This window comes from Trichomycterus rosablanca, chromosome 22 (assembly GCF_030014385.1).
Source record: "Trichomycterus rosablanca isolate fTriRos1 chromosome 22, fTriRos1.hap1, whole genome shotgun sequence".
Classification (NCBI taxonomy): domain Eukaryota; kingdom Metazoa; phylum Chordata; class Actinopteri; order Siluriformes; family Trichomycteridae; genus Trichomycterus; species Trichomycterus rosablanca.
The window spans coordinates 14,440,533-14,456,110 of NC_086009.1; the positions used below are offsets into that span (position 1 = coordinate 14,440,533).

The 15,578-nt window shown below is 46.0% G+C and overlaps 1 protein-coding gene across 2 annotated transcripts in view; it reads right to left on the reverse strand.

The window, feature by feature from the left end:
- Positions 1-5,653: 5,653 nt before the first annotated feature.
- helz (helicase with zinc finger) overlaps positions 5,654-15,578 on the reverse strand; it is a 65,220-nt gene continuing 55,295 nt past the window's right edge. For both annotated transcript variants that reach the window (XM_063018460.1, XM_063018459.1), the window contains exons 25-31: positions 14,275-14,482; positions 13,409-13,491; positions 11,735-12,212; positions 10,078-10,330; positions 8,760-9,225; positions 7,660-7,882; positions 5,654-6,588 (exon numbers count right to left, since the gene is read on the reverse strand). In XM_063018460.1, coding sequence (XP_062874530.1) covers positions 6,245-6,588; positions 7,660-7,882; positions 8,760-9,225; positions 10,078-10,330; positions 11,735-12,212; positions 13,409-13,491; positions 14,275-14,482 — 2,055 coding nt within the window. In that variant the 3' untranslated portion in view covers positions 5,654-6,244. The remainder of the gene's footprint in view (positions 6,589-7,659; positions 7,883-8,759; positions 9,226-10,077; positions 10,331-11,734; positions 12,213-13,408; positions 13,492-14,274; positions 14,483-15,578) is intronic.

Consider the following 15,578-nt stretch of genomic DNA (forward strand, 5'->3'; position numbering starts at 1 on the left):
TCCCGGTGCACATTGTGGCACGCAGTAAGAACGCATAACACAACCGACAGATCGACAGCTTCGCTTCTACAAGACGAGCGATGATCCAGATCGGGAACCAGATTTCATTTTTCTATTGTTATTCATTTTTTGCAGGTAAACACATTTATGCTTTAGTAAATCTCTGTCCTTCTATACATGTCAAAATACAAGGCAAAAGTATGTGGACAGCATTAGTTCCTTCGTGCTCCCAGACATCCCAAGTTGCAAAAACTCATTTCAGGGAGGTACCCCCAGACCTCGACCTCTCAAGCCCAAAAAAAAAAAAAAAAAAAAAAAAACACACACCAAAGAATATGGGTGATAACAGAACTTTTAGGAGCTGAGCTACTAAGCTAACTGTTCGTGTCACAAACACATTAATGTGTACTACATAGTGCACTAGATAGTGTGAAAGATAATAGATTTATGTTCCCTACTTAGTGCACTAGATAGTGTACTAGATAATAGACTTATGTTCCTTACATAATGCTTTAGGTAGCGTATTAGTTAACGGATTTATGTTCCCTACATAGTGCACTAGATAGTATATCAGATAACGGATTTATGTTCCCTACGTAGTGCACTAGATAGTATTTTAGATATGAATTTATGCTCCCTACGTAGTGCACTAGATATTGAATTAGACAATTGGTTTATTTTCCCTACACAGTGCACTAGATTGTATATCAGATCACGGATTTATGTTCCCTACATAGTGCACTAGATTGTATATCAGATAACAAATTTATGTTCCCTACATAGTGCACTAGACAGTATATTAGACAATTGATTTATGTTCCCTACACAGTGCGCTAGATTATATATCAGATAACAGATTTAATCCGCGTGCGCGTGTGTGTGTCGCTCTTGGCCGCTCGTTCTAGATTCTGGAAGATTTTATCTGATTTGCCGGCATCAGGGAGCCGCTATTTATATGCGGGAGACTCCCGGAACTTCCAGGAGACTTGGGATGTCTGCTATTGGGTTCAATGCTGGGGCCATACGGCGAGTCTCATACAAAACTAACTAAATGCAGAACGTCCGAACGCACATGTATAAACCGGGTGCTGCATTCTGATTGGCTGAGCTGAATGTCACTCGCCTATCGCCGCTTCAATATTGTTGGGTTGAGTTCATGTCGTGGAGTGTAAATCCAGTTCTGTCATATTTAGTCACAATGGTGTCCACATACTTTTGGGAAATGTCTCAATTTTAGGATATTTTAAGAAAAGAAAACATGTTTGTCTATTTTTTAGTATAAAAAGCTGTGTTAAGACAAATCTCTAAGAAAAGAAGGTAAAATAATGTCAGTTTCTTAAAGCTGTGGTATTTTATAGCTTACAGCTACGATTGTTCGCCTATAAGCAGAGATAACAGTTTGGATCGTGAATACAGTGTAGGTTAAGCATTTAAACATGTTTAGTGACTGTAATTTAAGCCTGAAATATGTATAAATACAGCAACATATTACAGTAAACGTCAGAAGTTTATAGACATCTGTAAATAGGGTTGTCATTGCAGTCTTGGGATTTGAACGATTTCTGCCACCTTATTTGACTTTTATTTCATTGCAGACAGGATGAACATAATTTATTTCATGTTTCATTTATTAATAAACATCAATTCCTGCATCTCAGGCCTGCAACACATTCCAAAAAAAGTTGGGACAGTAAAGCATTTACCACTCTATAATGTTGCTATTCCTTTTCACCACACTTAAAAGACGTTTAGGCACCGAGGAGACCAAGTGATTTAGTGTTTCAGTTTTTATTTTGTCTCATTCTTCCTGCAAACACGTCTTAAGATGTGCAACAGTACGGGGGGTCGTCGTTGTCGCATTTTTCCTTTCAAAATTCTCCACACATTCTATATTGTGGACAGGTCAGGACTGCAGGCAGGCCAGTCCAGTACTCGTACCCTCTTCTTTCGCAGCCATGTCTTTGTAATGTGTGCAGCATGTGGTTTTGCATCGTCTTGTCGAAAAATGCATGGACGTCCCTGGAAAAGATGACGTCTTGAAGGCAGCACATGTTGCTCTAAGATCTCAGTGTATTTTTCTGCATTAATGCTGCCATCACACACAAGGGCACTGACACAGACCCATACCATGACAGACCCTGGCTTTTGGACTTGTTGCTGATAACAGTCTGGATGGTCCTTTTCATCTTTGGTCCATTTTTCCAAAAAAGAACTGGAATGCTGATTCATCTGACCACAATACACGTTTCCACTATGTGATGGTCCATCCTAGATGCCTCCGAGCCCAGAGAAGTCAACGCCGCTTCTGGACATAGTTAACATAAGGCTTCTTTTATGCACAGTAAAGCTTTAAGTGGCATTTGTGCATGTAACTCTGTATTGTAGTGCTTGACAAAGGTTTGCCAAAGTAATCCCTCACCCATGTGGTTATATCAGCTATTGTTGAGTGGCGGTTCTTGATGGAGTGCCATCTGAGGGATCGAAGATCACGGGAGTTCAGCTTAAGCTTGTGCCCTTGGCCTTTATGCACTAAAATTCCTCCCGATTCCTTAAATTGTTTAATGATATTATGCACTGTAGAGGGAGAAGTATGCAAATCCCTTCCAATCTTTCTTTGAGGTACATTGTTTGCTCATCAAAGACTCAGCCTTTCCTGGATGCTGCTTTTGTACCAAACCATGATTAATCACCTGTTGACATCAATCATCTGTTTGGAATCACATCATTATTTAGTTTTTCACCTCATTACTAGCCCTAAATTGCCCCCGTCCCAACTTTTTTTGGAATGTGTTGCAGGCCTGACATGCAGGAATGGATGTTCATTAACAAATGAAATGAAGTTGAGCAGTCAAAACATGAAATATCTCAGGTTCATCCTGTCTGCAATCAAATAAAAAGTAAATGTAAGGAACACTGCATATTTATTTTATTACATTTTCCATACTGTCCCAGAACCGGTGCAGAAGTCATAAAAATCTAAGGACATGTCCCTTGAAGTTGAATGTAAACTGTACTACACTGTACATAATGACATGCAGCATATACAGTATATTTTCTATGTAATAAAATGTCCTGCCTGACACCATAGGACCCGAGACATAAAACGTGTCCTCAGTGGTTTTATAAATAGGGATGCTTAAAGTGATGTGATGCACTCACCTGAACATCAGTAAGTAATGTCTAGACTGATGGGCTAAACAAATAGCCACAGTTGTAACATCAGTTTACAATTTCAATGTCAAACACAGTCATGGACAATTTAGTTTCTCCAATTCACCTCACTTGCCAAAGTAAAGCCAATGTCTTTGGATTGTGGGAGGAAACCCACTCAGACATGGGGAGAACATGCAAATTACACACAGAAAGACCTGGACCCAGGACCTTCTTGCTGTGAGGCGACAGTGCTACCCACTGAGCCACCGTGCCCTCATAATCAGTTACATTTCTAGTTGAAATCAAAGGTCTATATATACTTCACAGCAGGGGTGTTTACTGTAGTTGGCCGTCATGCCTATTTGAACATCAGGGATAGAACGGACTTACCTTGGGAGGTTTGAAACCAAACTGTCATGCTTACCTGTTGGATGGACAACCATTTGTGCAGTACTCTATGGTGGAGTGGCAAGACGGACGTCACTGTTAAGTAAACGGCGAACCTGGTCTATATGGACAATGTTCGGCTTGGCCAGAGGGAATTCCTCATGACTGTTGCAATAACAACCTCAGTTGGCTGATCACTAGCGCATTCACAATGAGAAGTGGGATAATAAAGATTGGTGCAATACGGATCTCCATATGAACCCATCTCATGCTGGTAAAAAGAAGCAGTCGGCTACTGCACCTGTGTCCGGGTGGGTTGTCGGGGGTGGTGAAGAAAGTGAAATGCAATTGGGTATTTGGATATCCTTGAAGTTTACATTTTAACACAACAATGACCCAAAGCATACAGCCAAAACAACACTGGAATGGCTTTGAGGTAGGTCACAGAAGGCTCTTGAGTGGCCAAGCCTCAGTGCTCACGTGTGTGGACAGACCTGGAGATAGCAGTTCACAGATAGACTGATGTCCATAGACTGATGAGTAGAATTGGCAATCCCATCCAGACTACAGAAGGCCTGTCTCCACACATTACACATTGGGTCTGTCTGAAAACCTAGTGAGCTGCCTTGCTCCCTACCTAGGCAGCTGTTTAAGTACAGAGAATTCTAATAAGACATCCAACTCAAGGCAGATTATTTGGACGCACTACTTAGACAGCGATTTTGTCACCTCAGTTTTAGCCTACTAAGCTAACACAGTTAGCCTTAGGCCATTCATACCAAAGGTGAGGTGGCACAATCCACTAGCATGCCAGCTAACATCCCACTCTGTGTACCGAAAATGGTTAAATACACATTAACAAGACACTTGTACATATTTTATTTACATTGGACAAGAACTCTTCTGTTGCTCCACATCCGTCCACCTTATTTGAAATCTTTTGTGAGAAAAATTGAGCCGCACTGAATGCTGGGATTGCCTTCACTGCTTAGGAAGTAACGGATGCTCCCTCGTTATTCAGTCAGAAAGCACCCAGGTGGAGCAGCGGGATATTCTGCTAGCACAGGGTTCAAAACTCAACGTTGCCACTGGTCGGCTGGGCGCCATCTAGCGGGCATAATTGGCAGTGCCTGCAGGAGACACGTTTCTGCTAGGGCGGGATGACCGGACACCTCCGGAGGCAGCATTTAAAGGTATCTAAGATTGAGACAGCCTTCTTCTTGGGAGCGCATAGGATGACGTAAAATGCATCTACGTAGACAGATCACTAGGTTTTCAGACAGACCTGTAGTCTCAAAAAACATAAACAATATCAGAAGATTTACAAACCTGGTTACCATCACTACAACCATCGAAACGTTCGATTGTTCCTACTGTCATATAAAAAATAAACTGAACTCCTCGGTTCGAAACTCGGCATTGCCACCGGTCGGCTGGGCGCCATCTAGCGGGCTTAATTGGCAGTGCCTGCAGGAGACCCGTTTCTGCTAGGGCGGGATGACCGGACACCTCAGGCAACTCAGTAGGCAGCATTTTAAGGTATCCAAGATTGAGACAGCCTTCTTCTTGGGAGATCACTAGGTTTTCAGACAGACCCTCAGTTTAAAAAAAGCATAAACGTGCCGCTCAGGTGGCGCAGCGGTAAAATACGTTGGCACATCAGAGCTGGGTTTTTGAATACACCGTATCGAAACTCCGCTCTGCCACCCGGCTGGGCTGGACGGCTGCACGAACAACGATTGGATGTTGTTCATAGGCTTAGGGTTAGGGGCAAGCCGGATCATGGGTCCTCATAACTGGTGCAATTACGACCCCTGCACAGAGCTGAGGAATAATGCCGATCAGGGTGTGGCTCTCCGTGCACAGTGCTGATCGATATATATGAACTCGACTCGTGCAGGTGAAAAATGCAGTCTGTACTGAGCACGTGTCGGAGGGGGCGTGTGTCAGTCGAGAAGGGTTAAATCAGTAAAGGATGCTATCAGGGTAATTGGACACGACTAGATTAGGGGAGAAAATTGGGTTGAAAAAATAAACAAAGCATAAACAATAGCGGCAGATTCACAAACCTGGTTACCAACTGTGATATAAAAAATAAACCGCACAGCACTGGTTTGTTTTATGTCTTTATTCTTATGTACAGTCTGAGAAAAGTCTGTCTACAGCTATACAAGTTTTTTATAATATTTTTTTTGTCCGAGTCGGTTCATCATTCAGCTGCCGGCACGAGAAACACACACCCATAATGATTAAAGAACTCATAATTAAAAGCCAGCCGGGAAATAAAATCACTTCAACTTACTAGTTTACTACAGCTAGTAAATGCAAAGAGAGCGGACATAATTCCAGGAGAAGAAAAGACGAGCAGCCGAATGGTCAACCGATTCTCTGTGTTTTAAAAAATCTTCTGTTTTCATAAACGTTTGTGGTTTTTTTTTTATATTCAACGGTTTGGTACGTTTTTAATATATATGCTGACTTTCATTTGTTAAAGCACAGTCAAACTGTAAAAGAAAGGACTAACTAAATAAAGTAAAAAATAATAAAACGCAAAAAGACTAACTAGACCAAAATCAAAAGCATTTTTTTTTTAACGTTGATTTTTTGTTGATTGTTATTCTATTTTTTTTGTTTGTTTGGAATTTTTAATTAAGAGGGTGTATTATATTTATATATATTTATATTCATATATATATATATGCACTTATTTAAAATATGAGTAATAGCCATTGCTACTGTTGGAACTCCCTATGCTAAGGTCCTGTAACAATGAGATCGGGTCGCTGTTCTTTTTGGCCTGCTCGGGCAGCGGGCAGCGAGGTTTCGGAGGGGCTCGGAGGGCGCTGGCGTACGACATGGTCGGGGTCTTGGGGTGGCCGGGGGCTGGCGCGGGGCCCGCTCCTCCGGGGTCCGGGGGTATCTGCTTGCTGGGCAGGAGGGCTGGGAAGTGTCCGGGCTGCTGGAGAGGCGCGAGGCCGGCCGGCTGAGGAGGTTGCTGCGCGCACTCGGGCTGGACGTGCTCCTCCGCACCGCTCATCACTTTTGAAACTGGAAAGAAGGTCGAGCACGTGTTATGGGTGATGGTGAACCGTATAATAACATAACATCACATTAACACTTATCATATAGGAGCACTTTGTAGTTCTACAATTACTGACTGTAGTCCATCTATTTCTCTGCATGCTTTCTTAGCCCCCTTTCACCCTGTTCTTCAATGGCCAGGACTCCCACAGGACCACCACAGAGTAGGTATTATTTAGGTGGTGGATCATTCTCAGCACTGCAGTGACACTGACATGGTGGTGGCGTGTTAGTGTGTGTTGTGCTGGGACTGCTGGAGTTTATAAATACCGTGTCCACTCACTGTCCACTCTATTAGACACTCCTACCTAGTTGGTCCACCTTGTAGATGTAAAGTCAGACACGATCGCTCATCTATTGCTGCTGTTTCATGCTGACCTTCATCAGTGGTCACAGGACACTGTTGGCTGGATATTTTTGGTTGGTGGACTATTCTCAGTCCAGCAGTGACAGTGAGGTGTTAAAAAATACATAAAGCTCTTCTAGGTAAAAAAAAAAACACATCAGGCTCTGCTGTCAAAATAAAACATCTGAAGGAGTCTGGTGGTATCTGGTACCATGACTTTACCGGCAGGTCGCAAGGTGGATCATCCTACACCTTACCCTGAGGTCCACATGTGTCTGATCCACTCATACCAGCACAACACACACTAACACACCACCACCATGTCAGTGCCACTGCAGTGCTGAGAATGATCCACCACCTAAATAATACCTGCTCTGTGGTGGTCCTGTGGGGGTCCTGACAATTGAAAAACAGCATGAAAGGGGGCTAACAAAGCATGCAGAGAAACAGACGGACTACAGTCAGTAATTGTAGAACTACAAAGTGCTTACTTCAAGTGATAACTTCATAAAATGCTGTTTTCCACATCATATTACTGCTGTTTTTACCTATTTTGGGGGAAGGAGCCCATATATGAATTAGAAGGGTCATCCAGTACCAGTCCAAATGACAAAGGGAACGCTGTGCCAACCTCAAGACTGGTTGGTATGGTGTATTTTTTTTCTGTGCAGCTTAACGTTTCAGTAACTCACCTAAAATATCCCTGTCAGGGACGAGACGGCTGGCTCCATTGCACGGAATGTTATGTAGAGGAGCGGGGCCCGGGGCGGGCCACAGGTCTGTTTGGGAATACGCGAAGGAGGCCGCGGGATCCTGAGGCTCCTTACACTGCACCATACTCTCGCTGTACGGCTGAGGAGAGCTGGAGGAGATCCGCCTCTGGTAAAGGGGCCGTCCGGGCCCCCGTGGTTCATACTGACAGAGGAAGACGATAATATTAGCGATCGATTATAATTAAAAGAAGACATCAAATACATTGTACATTTCGTCTGGTGGATGGAACTGTCCTTTGACCTATACTAGTGGTACTAACGGCTCTTCTAGGTGGAAACCCTGAGAAATTGCTGTATGCATTAAAATAAAGTTTTATGATGCGTAATCTGTTGTCAGAATGATGCTGATATGCTCAGTTCAGAATGAGCAGAATGACAGGCCATGTCAGCAAGCTGCACAAAGAGCACACCTCAATTTTTCGTCCCAAAAACTGACATCTGAAGAAGTCTGGTGGTATCTGGTATCAGGACATTACCAGCAGGTCAACCTCACCCTGAGGTTCACACGACCTCAGGGAAAACAGGACTGTCAGACCGATGGAACCAGTGGACCAGTTCTGATGCCTGCATGCACATCGTAGGTGCTCGGAAATGGACAAGAGTAAGCATGGGCACACATTGATTGGCACATTTGAACCAGTTGTTTATCTTTTGGTCAGAACCAGATGCCATAACCTTCATGTTCTTTGGCATCAATGAGTCTTGGTGGCTCACGACCTGTCGCTCCTTAAACTACTGTCATTGGGTACTCAGTATGGCTATCAGTGAGCAATCCAGTCATGATGATTCTGGTCTAATCAATGTCACTCAGGTGTTCGAAACGGTGAGTTGCCACAGAAGAAAATAATACTTATATTTTTGTGCAATACATTACTAATAAACTTTCTTATTAAGAACTCTGTGGTCTGGTTTAGAAACAGGACTGAAAGCTCATGGTAAGTCTAAACCTTTAGTCTTTTAGACCCACATACAATAACACCCAGTGCTTCTAAAATGACGTCCACAGATTACGATCTTACCTCTTCTAGACTGTGGAGGGCATTGTGTGAGGCCTGGAGCTGCTGTTGCTGTTTGTGCTGATGTAGCTGCATCTGTGTAAAAGGGCCGTGCTGTAGGCCGAACGGCAGCGGCGGGCACTGCTGCGCGCTAGCATGGTGCCAGTGGGCCTCTGGTAAGAGGTACTTGACGGGAACGTGCTCGGGATGAAGGGGGAGGGAGCCCTGGCTGAAGGCCTGCTGCTGTTGAAAAGGGAGCTCACAGCTGGTCTCCGAGAAAGGGAAAGGTCCCTGGAGGGGGGTGTGGTTGTGATTGTTGGAACTAGAGGGAGCAGAAGACAGGGCGGATGAGGAGGAGGGTGGGGAAGGTAGCTCTCCTGGAGGGTGGGGCTGCTGCACCTGGCGGTATTGTAGCAGGCGGGACTGAGGGGGCGGCATTTCAGTGGCTTCTCGCTGCTCGTATGGCTCCTGGGGGAGCAGACCGGGGTACCTAGAGATGGAAGAAGGGCAAATTGATTTGTCTAGACATTGTAATAGGCTAAAACTTAATACTCTATATGGCCAAAAGTATATGGACGCATGACAGTTGGCTTCGCAACTGACACGACCCCTCCGACACGTGTGCAGTACCGACTGCATCTTTTCACCTGCGCGAGGCGAGTTCATATGCAGATCAGCTTTGTGCACGGAGAGCCACACCCTGATCAGCATTATTCCCCGACTCTGCGCAGGCGCCATTAATCAGCCAGCAGGGGTCGTAATTGTACCAGTTATGAGGAACCCGGTCCGTTTTTTCCCACCCTATGAACAACAGCCAATCGTTGTTCGTGTAGCCGCCCAGCCCAGCCGGATGTATTCGAAATCCCAGCTCTGGTGTGCTAGCGTATGTTACCGCTGTGCCACCTGAACGGCTGACAGTTTGCTTGTTGTTCCGAAACCCTTTATCCTTTTGAGAATGTGTAAGATGTTAAAAGCATGTCTGTGGGAATTTGTGCCCACTCATGATGGGTGAGAAGGCCAGGCATGCAATTTCAATTGCTTTCAATGGTCAGGGCTCTGAAATACATCTTCAAGGACGTTGCTGTGAACAGGGACATCATGCTGGAAGAGGAAAGGGCCTTCCCCAAACTAATGCCACAAACCTTGAGGCATATAATTGATTCTATACATCTGGTTTCAATAGGTCTGGCTGATATGTACGTAATATGTTCGTATGTGCCCGAGGGAGGGAAGGTCGTTGCACTTGCGGCCTCTACTGGCTGGTCAAGGCGCCTACACAATGAACAGTTGATTCACACATAGTAGTAGTATGTACTGTAGTAGTAGCATGACTCTCACTGACCTGGACATGGGCACTCTGTTCTCGTCCTCAGCGCTAGCACCCAGGCCCCAGTTGGCACGGAGAAGCTGATGGGGAAGCCGCATGCCCGGCTGGCCCATGTGTGCCAGCTGCTGCGCCAGGGTAAAGGGAGGGATTGCACCCTGCAGGAAGGGCCCGGGCTCGCCCCAATGGCTCAGACGTACTGGCGGCTGATGCTGCTGCTGTTGCTGCTGTTGGGAAGCCAGAGTATCCAGACCTGAACAGCTCTGGCCATCTACAATAATATAAACACATGCAGCTTTAATGAATGTCGACGTGATGCTAAGCGGTCCGTCAGGCAGATGGACCATCAGATTAACACAGCAAAATAGAAAACACTACATGTTGCCGTGTTGGGTCCGTCTCAAAACCTAGAACGCTGTTTACATAGACAGACACGCTCCTGAAAAGAAGGCTGTCTAAATTCTTAGATACATTAAAATGCTGCCTACTAAGGTGCCTTGTTTTGAAACTATAATCTGACTGAATCACGGTGAAGGCAATACCAGCATTCAGTGCAAATTCGGGCTTGTCAGTGACAGTGTCATAATCTGCCTTAAGAGTTTGATATCTTTTTAGAATCCTGTCTACTTAGGCAGCTGCCCAGATAGGCAATAGGCAGCAAGGCGGCTCACTAGGTTTTCAGACAGACCCATAGACAGCATATTAGGTCGTTCTAAAATGCTGCCTACTGAGATGCCTTATTCTGAGCGATATTCTGTCTGAATAACGATGGAGCTCCGTGTGCTGGACTAGGTACTGGACTAGTAATCAGAAGGTCACTGGTTCAAGCCCCACCACTGCCAGGTTGCTGCTGTTGGGCCCTCGACCCTCAATTACTCAGACTGTATACTGTCACACTTACTTTGGATAAAAGGCGTCTGCTAAATGCTGAATGCAGTTTTCGTACATGGAGGGAGATGTTAGCTAGCATGCTAGCGGGTTGAGCTGTCTCAGCCCATTTGTTTAAATGGCCTGAGGCTTGCTGTGTTAGCTTAGTGAGCGAAAACGGTGGTTACGTAATCACTGTCTAAGTAGTGCGTCTAAATAATCTGCCTTATGAGTTTGATGTCTGTTTAGAATCCTGTCTATTCAGCCAGCTGCCTAGGTAGGCAGCAAGGCAGCTCACTAGGTTATCAGACAGACCCTTCGTCATTCTAAAATGCTGCCTACTGAGATGCCTTATTCTGAGTGATATTCTGACTGAGTAACGATGGAGCTTCATGTGCTTCCCATTCCCGGGGTGATTATAGCCTAGCGGTTAAGGTACTGGACTAGTAATCAAAAGGTCACTGGTTCAAGCCCCACCAGTGCCAGTGGACTAGTAATCAGAAGGTCACTGGTTCAAGCCCCACCATTGCCAGGTTGCTGCTGTTGGGCCCTTGACCCTCAATTGCTCAGACTGTATACTCCCACTTCTACTGTAAGTCGCTTTGAAACCCATGCAGACACGGGGAGAACATGCAAACTCCACACAGAAAGGACCCGGGCCTTTCCATCCATGAATCGAACCCAGGACCTTCTTGCTGTATGGTGACAATCGCTGTCTAACCTGAGGGTCTCAATAATCTGCCCTCTAAAGATCGATGTCAGAATCCTCACTACCTAGGCAGCCTAACAGTGCTTAAAAGACACATACCCAGAGAGTCACCCAACAGCGAATCGAGACTCTCCTCTCCGAAGCTGTTGAGGCGCATTGGCTGCTGATGTGGTTGCTGATGTTGCTGCTGATGTTGCTGCTGATGTGACTGGTGCTGTGAAGGCAGCCCTCTCACGACATTCTTCAGTTCATCTGGAACAGCGTTACCCACCATGCTCTCCCCGCTGTCCAACCCTTCCAGGCCCGGTGAGTGCAGGGGGCGCTGACCCAAAGTGTGGCCGCTGAAGAATGACGGAGGGTAGGCGGGGGGCTGGGGCTGCACTCGAAGAGGTCTGGGAAGGCCGTAGTGCGGCAGGTGACCCGGAGGGCCGTGGGGGACGAAGGCAGGGTGAGGAGGGGGCAGGGGGAAGCCGAGGGGGCGCTGGGTCGGAGGGTCCTTGCGTAGGAGGCGGGTGGAGGAATAGAGCAGGCTGGCGTGGGCCTCTGGGCTTTTGTTATGAACAGGCTCAGGCTCAACCTGAAATAAAGTTCAGCTTTGATTAATGATAAGCAATAATAGATCACACGTCATGCAAGCGACAGATATTATTGGCAATTTTTTATATCTTTTGGCTGGTCCATTATTAATGACTCATTGTCCATTTTATCAGCTCCACTTACCACATAGAAGCACTTTGTAGTTCTACAATTACCGACTGTAGTCCATCTGTTTCTCTGCATGCTCTGTTGGCCCCTTTTCATGCTGTTCTTTAATGGTCAGGACTCTCCCAGGACCACCACAGAGCAGGTATTATTTAGGTGGTGGGTCATTCTCAGCACTGCAGTGACACTGACATGATGGTGGTGTGTTAGTGTGTGTTGTGCTGGTATGAGTGGATCAGCTGGACTGAGAATAATCCACCAACCAAAAATATCCAGCCAACAGCGCCCCGTGGGCAGCGTCCTGTGACCACTGATGAAGATCTAGAAGATGACCGACTCAAACAGCAGCAATAGATGAGCGATCGTCTCTGACTTTACATCTACAAGGTGGGCCAACTAGGTAGGAGTGCCTAAGAGTGGACAGTGCGTGGACACTCTATTAGACATCCACTCATACCAGCACAACACACACTAACACACCACCACCATGTCAGTGTCACTGCAGTGCTGAGAATGATCCACCACCTAAATAACACCTGCTCTGTGGTGGTCCTGACCACTGAAGAACAGCATGAAAGGGGGCTAACAAAGCATGCGGGGGGAAAAAAAACAGATGGACTACAGTCAGTAATTGTAGAACTACAAAGTGCTTCTATATGGTAAGTGGAGCTGATAAAATGGACAGTAAGTGTAGAAACAAGGAGGTGGTTTTAATGTTATGGCTGATCGGTGTACGTTTGGTCTCAATTAAAAGAAGAGAAGCTCAGGTAAGCAGCGGTTATGATTTTATGCTGCTGTGAGATTGATCTGGGTTGCGGTGCTGCCGTTTACCGTACGCTTTCATTCTCCAATGACAGCAAAGCATTACCAATTTATCCAGTGACCTGCCATTGTACTTTGTTAAGTTTACATTATATCGTATCGTATATTGCAACCTCTCAAAAGCATATCAAGATATGAGTTTTTTAGTCATATCGCCCAGCCTTACACCCAAGTGCAACACCCAATTGGTAAGTCACGCCCCCCACACCCCAGACACCAGACCAAAGAAATGTGTAGGTGGTTTGATACCTGTTTTTCTTTCAGCTCTGGAGCTTTTCTTTCAGGGGTCAGCAGCCTGTTGTGCTCCACTTTTCCATTAACATCAACCTTACCTGTAAACACAGAGCATACATACATCAAACCCCCAAAATTAAACACAAAGCTCTCTCATCACAACACTCACATATACACCGAACAGGCATAACATTATGACCACCTTCCTAAAATTGTGTTGGGGGACCTTTTGCTGCCAAAACAGCCCTGACCCGTGGAGGCATGGACTCCACTAGACCCCTGAAGGTGTGCTGTGGTATCTGGCACCAAGATGTTAGCACCAGAAGCTTTAACATCCAGTTCCGATGCTCGCATGCCCATTGTTGGCGCTTTTGGCAGTGGACAGGGGTCAGCATGGGCACCCTGACTGGTATGTGGCTATGCAGTGCAGAATATGCAGAATACTGTGTATTCTGACACCTTTCTATTAGAACCAGCATTAACTTCTTCAGCAATCTGACCTACAGTAGCTCGTCTGTTGGATCGGACCACACGGGCCAGCCTTCACTCACCATGTGCATCAATGAGCCTTGGCCGCAGGTGTACCACTGTTCCTTCCTTGGACCACTTCTGATAGATACTGACCACTGCAGACTGGGAACACCCCACAAGAGCGGCAGTTCCTGCTTCCAACACATCGACTTTGGGGATGAAATGTTCACTTGGTGCCTAATATATCCCACCCACTAACAGGTACCCCGATGAAGATGAGTTATTAGTTATATTCACTTCACCGGTCAGTGGTCATAATGTTATGCCTGGTCGGTGTACACATGTATGTATACATTTTATTTCCCCTCAGACATATTTAAATCGTATTATTACTATTTAGAGTGCGATACCGTTAGCATTAGGCTCCTGTAAAAGCTCTTTGTCTGTGGCGGGTAGCTGGCCGATGCCCAGCGGGGAAGGTTGGCCCAGGCCGTAAAGCACGGGAGACGCTCGATTGACGGCAGGTCGCAGGTTCAAGTTGTAGGCTGCCATGGCTGCTGGGTGACTCATGATGCGAGGGTCCATGGCAAAACGGTTCTGGTAGCCCGGCCATGGCAACTGAAACAGGACACATCACAACACATCGATGAAGAGCTTAATGAACAGTTCATACAGTATATCAGTATTATTATATAATAATGCATTTTAAAAGGCACAGCGATGAGTCCTGCTTTTGGCCTTATTGATGCAAATCTATAAAACCCTTGGTGAACACTCTTGCGTTCTTAAATGCAATAGCAGAAAACGAAAGTTTGTGAACCCTTTGAAATAAGCCGCATTATTCACATACACTCTCACTCACTGTCTTAACCGCTTATCCAATCAGGGTCACGGGGGGGGGGGGGGGGGGGGGGGGAGCCTATCCCAGCTTTTCAATGGGCGCAAGGCACACAGTAACACCATGGACGGGGGGGGGCCAGTCCATCGCAGGGCAGACACGCACATACATACACACACATTCACCTATAGGGCAATTCAGTGTCTCCAATTGACCTGACTATGTTTTTGGACTGCTGGAGAAAACCGGAGCTCCCAGAGGAAACCCACGCAGACACGGGGAGAACATGCAAACTCCGCACAGAAAGGACCCTGACCGCCCAGTCTGGGAATCGAACCCAGGACCTTCTTGCTGTGAGGCGACAGTGCTACCCACTTAGCCACCGTGCCGCCCTTATTCACATACAGCGTGGGCTAATTTACATCCAAGCCATCATTCATTGTCAGGGATGGTCGGGGATGCCACAGGTCCTGTCCAAGGGGAAACACTGGGGGCAAGACAGGAACACCCTGGAGTGTGCTAGTCACAACACATGTAGCCAAACATTCATCTAAAAGGGCATGTGGTTATTACCGCATGGTCTGTGTATATTCAGTGGACAGACATGTTACCGGAATGGCAGAACGGTCAGTAAGCTGAAACAGACAGTTGTGCCCCATTTAGACTTCGTATTAGCATCCATCATGGGTGATCAGATCACATGTTAATAGCAGAGATGAACAGCATTTTGGGTTCCAACCCAGGTCCACAGCTTGAAAGGATTAAGGTCAGGAAACTGAGGTGACCATGAGAGCGGTCAGTTAAGGCATCCTGACTAGGACAGTCTGCTGGTACTCTATGGTGTATAGTTGTCTAGGGCTTTGGGAATGGAAAACA